General features: G+C 26.9%; 2 protein-coding genes across 2 annotated transcripts; both read right to left on the reverse strand.

Annotated features, from left to right (window-relative positions):
• Positions 1-2,161: 2,161 nt before the first annotated feature.
• LOC131174684 (uncharacterized) lies at positions 2,162-3,310 on the reverse strand. The gene is made up of 3 exons (XM_058138455.1): positions 2,953-3,310; positions 2,803-2,861; positions 2,162-2,608 (listed from the first exon to the last, which is right to left on the reverse strand). The coding sequence occupies exons 1-3, from the start codon at positions 3,308-3,310 to the stop codon at positions 2,162-2,164; spliced, it is 864 nt and encodes a 287-aa protein (XP_057994438.1).
• Positions 3,152-4,857, reverse strand: LOC110664763 (uncharacterized). Its single transcript, XM_058138457.1, has 3 exons — positions 4,464-4,857; positions 3,859-4,248; positions 3,152-3,765 (listed from the first exon to the last, which is right to left on the reverse strand). Exons 1-3 carry the CDS (start codon positions 4,855-4,857, stop codon positions 3,449-3,451), a joined length of 1,101 nt encoding a protein of 366 aa, XP_057994440.1. The 3' UTR covers positions 3,152-3,448.
• Positions 4,858-6,000: the final 1,143 nt, after the last annotated feature.

Here is a 6,000-nt window from a genome sequence, read left to right on the forward strand (position 1 = left end):
CTCAGTTGTAGTTCAGTTACTTTAGTTGAGAAGTTGTTATTTCCCGCTACTCTAGTTGGTTAGCTTAACTGCTTGTATATAAGACTTTGAGCTCAACTCCTTAATTCAATTGATTCAGTTTTCTCTTCCATACAAATCTAATAAAATCACTTGCATAAAAATATGTGATAATTAAAGTTTATAAGTTAGTTTGATCAGTTTATAAATTAAGGTAAACACTTTCTAAATTGACTAAAAATATTGAAATCTTTTCTATTTTATTTTTGAAAATTAGATTTGTGGAGATGGTCATATGGGTCCCAATGCAAGCTCAGATTTTAAAATTCTAGTTTGAAAGTTTTGAATTGTATTATTGGAATGAGGGAGGGTAACACAATAAATACTATTGTTTAAGATGTTTATTATACTTAAAGTTCAAAGATCCCAATTTTTTTTTAGGAATTATAATTTCATTTCTTGTTTTTCTTAATTAATTAATAATTGTTGTCTTTGCTTGTTTATGCTTTATGTTTTTGGGTTTTAAATCCTTTTAATTTCTCCTATGAATCAGAGGCATTATGCGCAACAAATTATGTAGTAATGAATGCAAATTTTATTTTCTTTTAGAGTGTCAATTATGATTTTAAAAAAATTACATTCATACAGGGGTAGAACTATACTTGGGCCAAAGGGGGTATTGGCCCCCAGAGTTTTCAAAATTTTTTAAGGGTATAATAATAATTTTTTAAAATATTAGTATTTTTTTTAATTATTACTATATAAATTTTATGAGGCCTACTAGGCCTCATAAAATTTCAATAAGTATTTTAAAATCTTTTAGGGGTATAATATAGTAGTAGTTTCTCAAAAATTAATTGTTATCCTAATATTTTAAAAATTTTTAGGAGTATTACTAATTTTATAAAAAAATAAAACTCTAAATTTTAATTGAATGATATTAATAGTGAAATGCAAATTTTTTTGTCAAAAAATTTAAGACATCATTATTTCTTGGCATATTCTTTACCATCAATTTTATTTTACCACAATCACTAATTTCTTTTCTTTGAAATTTAAATTATTGGATAAATTATTAAAAAAAATTCTAATACATTTGTTTTATCATTTTTTTCATCAATTTAAAATTTTAGTAACTTTCTTCTCATAATCTTATTGTTATTATTGAAATTTCTCCCTTATTATAATTTTCTTAGACTTAAATTTTTAAAAAAATTCTTTTCTAAATTAAAGTCATATCATTTATTTTATTTAATTTATAATTTTAATTAAATTTATTTTTCGTGATTACTATAAAAAAAAATAAATTCTAGATAAATTTTTTAATTTTATACCATTAATATATTATAAGTACAATAATTCTTAATGTTAAGCATTTATTATTTTTTTTAATTAACAACAACTTTCATTTAATTTTTAGCAAGTAGATTTTACTTTTAAAAAATTTTCTTATAAATTTATATTATTTTTAGGAATTACAATTTTTTTTAATTGGGCTCCTTAAATGGATTTTCTGACTCTGCATTCATATATAATTATTATATCATACTATGTAATGCTAGCATCAGTGTTATCAAGGCGAAAGGAGACACTAAGGTGATAAAGTATTCTATGTCCTTAGGCGAGAGGCGAGGGCCTTTTTGAAGCAAGACGCCATAACCTTAATTGTTTAAATTATATATATATATATATATATATATATATATATATATATATATATATATATATATATATATATATATATACTTTTAAATAGTTGATAAGTAAAAAAACATATTAAAAAGAAAAAAAATATATTATTTACACTATGTTTATATCTAAAATAAGAGAAATTGAAAATAGTGTATACCTGTTTTTCCAGCTTAAGTATAAGATACAAGTGAAAGTATGATACTGTAAAATTAAACTATATAGCATAAGTAAAAACACACATAATAATAAGAGATGTTAAAAAAAGAAATAGTTCATACCTGAATTTTCAGCAGATGTATATGATAAAAGTGACACTATAAAATTATACATAATAAATAAAAAATTAGAAATAAGTCATAAGTCACATAATAGAAAATATAAATTATAGAAGTTCAGACTTTAATACATAAAAATAAGTTGTAAGTCATAATAAACAAAATGCAATAAGTACATAAAAAACTTATAACTAAAACTACTCATCATCAAGATTTCCAAAATCATCTTCATTTTCAACAACGGCCATCACAAATTCTTCCTTCTCTTCATCATCATCAACTTGCGAAGAGGATGCACCTCTCATTGCACGAGGCCTTCGAAATGATGGAGTTTCAACTGGTGGTGTTGATCTTGCAGCCGATCTCGATTCATAACGAGATTCAGAAACTCCAGCTACTCTACCAACATCACCCCAGGTCAATACGTCATTCATGAAAACAAGAGAATCATCATCATCATCATCCCCATCACCTTTTTCTAATTCACCAAGCAACCATTCATTACTCTCATCAATATTTGCCAAATCAATAGGTGTTGTGATATCCCCAAAAGTGTGTCGGCGTAGCAACGCTCTATTGTACTTCACATATACCAAATTGTCCAAGCGTTCTTGAAATAGCAGATTTCTTTTCTTACTATGAAGCTGTCATTTATTTTACAGTAACAAATAAGTTAAACTTCAAACTCAAAAGGCTCAAGATAAAATAACAAATTAAGAAATATATATATATATATATATATATATATATATATATATATATATATATATATATATATATATATATATACACTCCAATTTCTTTCGCAACCACTTGCACTACATGTGAGACTCAGAACCTTTACAGCAAACTTTTGTAGGTTTGGAGTTGAAGAACCATATGTTTTCCACCAAGCAGCTATTAAAATATAGAACCAATGATTGTTAAATTCATGATATAAATTAATAAATGAGCAAAATGAAAAATTAATAAGAATTAAATTAATAACCTGGAGATTTGGTTGTTCTTCCTCTAATAGCTGAAGGAAAACCAAAGGTCCCTGCAGCTGCCTTGTATTTCTCAATTTCATCAAGAATCATATCAACTTTTACTGAATTTTTTTCCATTTTATGAATGCAAGAAAGCAATCCTGTATTGACCTCTTCATCAGATTCGATTCTTATCTTATTTGGATAAAAAAATTCAGGATTCAAAAAGTATCCAGCAGCATGCAAAGGACAATGCAATTGAAGTGACCATCTCGCATCAATAATCTCAAAAATGCTCTTGTATTTCTCTTCATTGCCATTGAGTGAGTTGGCAATGGCTTCTTTAGCCCTATCCATGGCTTCATAAATATATCCCATAGCTGGTTTTTTTTCATTATCAACAAGTCGAAGCACACGAACAAGAGGACCGGAAACCTTAAGAGCATAAACAACATGATTCCAAAAGGCAGGACTCAAAAACGTCCTTTCACACTTTTTGCCTTTTACCTCTTTAGCCTATTTACTAGTTGTCCAACTTTCCGAAGTAAACATTTTTTTAATGTTGGCTTTCTGAAGATGAATCCTTCCCAGTGTAATAAAAGCAGTAGCAAATCTAGTTTGCCCTGGCCTTAGCAATTCTACTCCATTAGTAAACTTCCGCAACATATTTAGAACTCCTGAAGAGCCATATGTGAAACCAGTAAGCTCAACAGCTTTGCGGAATGTTTCTTTGAAAACACGGATCTTAAAGATATCCTCCAACATCAAATCTATACAATGAGCTGCACATGGAGTCCAGTATAGATGAGAAAAATTTGCTTCCAATATTCTCCCTGTCATAAACAAGTAGAAAAATTTATTCCATTAATAATAAAAATAAAATGATATTTATTTTAGTAAAATAAAAAATTAAATAAAAATTTTACCTGTTGCAACATTATTTGATGCATTATCTGTAACAACTTGAACTACTTTTTCAGGACCAATTTCCATCAATTCTTTCTCAATCAAACTAGCCAACAATGCCGCTGTCTTTGATTCATCACTTGCATAAACTAATTTAATAAATACACTTCCCTTTCGACTATTAGCCAAGAAATTAATCAAGGTTCTCCCTTTTCTATCCATCCATCCATCACACATCAATGTACATCCATAATTTTCCCATTTTTCTTTATGAGACTCGAGAAGATCATTTATGATTTGCACTTCTTTGTTAAGTAACCGAACTCTAACCTCATGAAAACTTGGAGGTTTCATTTCTTTACCATAATTTCCAATTGCTCGAATCATTTTCCCAAAGTTATCATAATTCACTGCATTAAAAGCTATTCCCACATCATACATCTATCGTGCTATGGCAACACAAGCACGCTCCCTTAACTCCTTTTTAGCTGGACTATTTTCGTCAATGGTAGTTTGCCTCATATTTTTTTTCCCAAAATAGCAGGTCTAGAGGAAAAATAACAGTCAATAGGCCCTCTACTACTTTGTGGTGGTAAAACTTTTAGTTTTTTAAAAGCACTAGTACCTGTAACCTCCAGTACTTGCCTTCTTCTTTCACTGCCAATTTCTTGCATCAACTCTTCCTCTTCCTCATTTTCATCTAATCCCAGTACTTCAACATCATCAAATTCAGGTGGTCTTTCCATATTCATAATTGATTTTTGCTCTCTTTTTTTAGCAATAAATTCATGCATTTGATTCCTTACATCTTCTGGACATTTTGGACACTGAATTACATTTTTGTAACCTCCAGCAATATGTTGTTTGATTCTATTAATTCCTCCTTTATAAACTTTCATACAATACATGCATTGAAGATCATTGGTATTGTTTTCACTAACTTGAATTACATGTGCCCATCCTGGGTCCGTTCTTCTACTACTAGCAGAAGATCCAAATGTATTATTCTTATCACCCATTTATAATCTAACAAAAAAATTAACAAGAATAAAAAATAAATTAATTAACAACAAATTAACAATATCTAATATAAATTAAATAAGTAATTAACAAGAATAATAAGTAAAAAGTAAAACAGTAAACTAATTAACAACAAATTAACAATGCCCATATAAATTAAACAATTAATTAATAAGAACAAAAAGTAAAATCATCAAATTAATAATAAATTAATAATACCATATAAAATAAACAACTAATGTCTAATTAACAAGATAAAAGTAAAACTAATTAATCTAACAACTAATTAACAATAATAAGAAGTAAAAAGTAAACTAATTAACAACAAAGTAATAATGTCCATATAAATTACACAATTACTTACTAAGAACAAAAAGAAAAATAATCAAATTAACAATAAATTAATAATAACCATATAAAATAAACATCTAATATCTAATTAACAAGAAAAAAGTAAAATTAATCAAATTAAAACTAATTAACAATAATAACAAGTAAAAGGTAAACTAATTAATAATAAATTAACAATACCCATATAAATTAAACAATTAATTAACAATAATAAGAAGATAAAAAATTAAATTAACAATAAATTAATAATACCTATATAAAATAAATAATTAATTAACAAATAATGTCTAATTAACAAGGTAAAAAGTAAAACTAATCAAATTAACAAGAATAACAAATAAAAACTAAACTAAATACCAACAAATCAACAATACGCATATTAATTAATCAACTAATTAAACAAGAATACAAAGTAAAATAATCAATTTACCAATACCCATAAAATTTAAACAATTAATTAACAAAAATAAAATAATTAAATTAACAAATAATTAATTAATTAATAATAACTAATTAATTAAAAGGAGGAGAAGGAAAAAAAAAAGAAAAAATAAAAAGGGACTGCTGAAAGAAGAAGGAGAGGAGAGAAAAAAATAAAAAATAAAAAATAAAAAACAGAGCAGCAGGAAAGGGACGTGAGATCGAGCAGAGCAGTAGTAGAAGAAAAGTGGAGAGGGAGAGAAAAAAAAAAGGGACATGAGAGAGATCGAACAGAGCAACGGCAAGCAGCAGGAAAGAAAAAAAAAGGAAGTGAGAGAGAGATCGAACAGAGCAGCGGCAAGCAGCAGGAA

The sequence above is a fragment of the Hevea brasiliensis genome, chromosome 16, assembly GCF_030052815.1.
Source record: "Hevea brasiliensis isolate MT/VB/25A 57/8 chromosome 16, ASM3005281v1, whole genome shotgun sequence".
Taxonomy (NCBI): domain Eukaryota; kingdom Viridiplantae; phylum Streptophyta; class Magnoliopsida; order Malpighiales; family Euphorbiaceae; genus Hevea; species Hevea brasiliensis.

Bases quoted from the DNA above. Each gene is read 5' to 3' on its own strand.
- LOC110664763 (XM_058138457.1), bottom strand. From the start codon at position 4,857: ATGGGTGATAAGAATAATACATTTGGATCTTCTGCTAGTAGTAGAAGA. The intron at 4,249-4,463 runs GTACTAGTGCTT...CTTTTAATGCAG, and splicing joins GCAAGTACTGGAGGTTACAG to TGAATTATGATAACTTTGGG. The intron at 3,766-3,858 runs GTAAAATTTTTA...TGTTTATGACAG, and splicing joins ATCAAATAATGTTGCAACAG to GGAGAATATTGGAAGCAAAT.
- LOC131174684 (XM_058138455.1), bottom strand. From the start codon at position 3,310: ATGGGATATATTTATGAAGCCATGGATAGGGCTAAAGAAGCCATTGCC. The intron at 2,862-2,952 runs GTTATTAATTTA...ATATTTTAATAG, and splicing joins AAGAACAACCAAATCTCCAG to CTGCTTGGTGGAAAACATAT. The intron at 2,609-2,802 runs GTTCTGAGTCTC...AATAAATGACAG, and splicing joins TACAAAAGTTTGCTGTAAAG to CTTCATAGTAAGAAAAGAAA.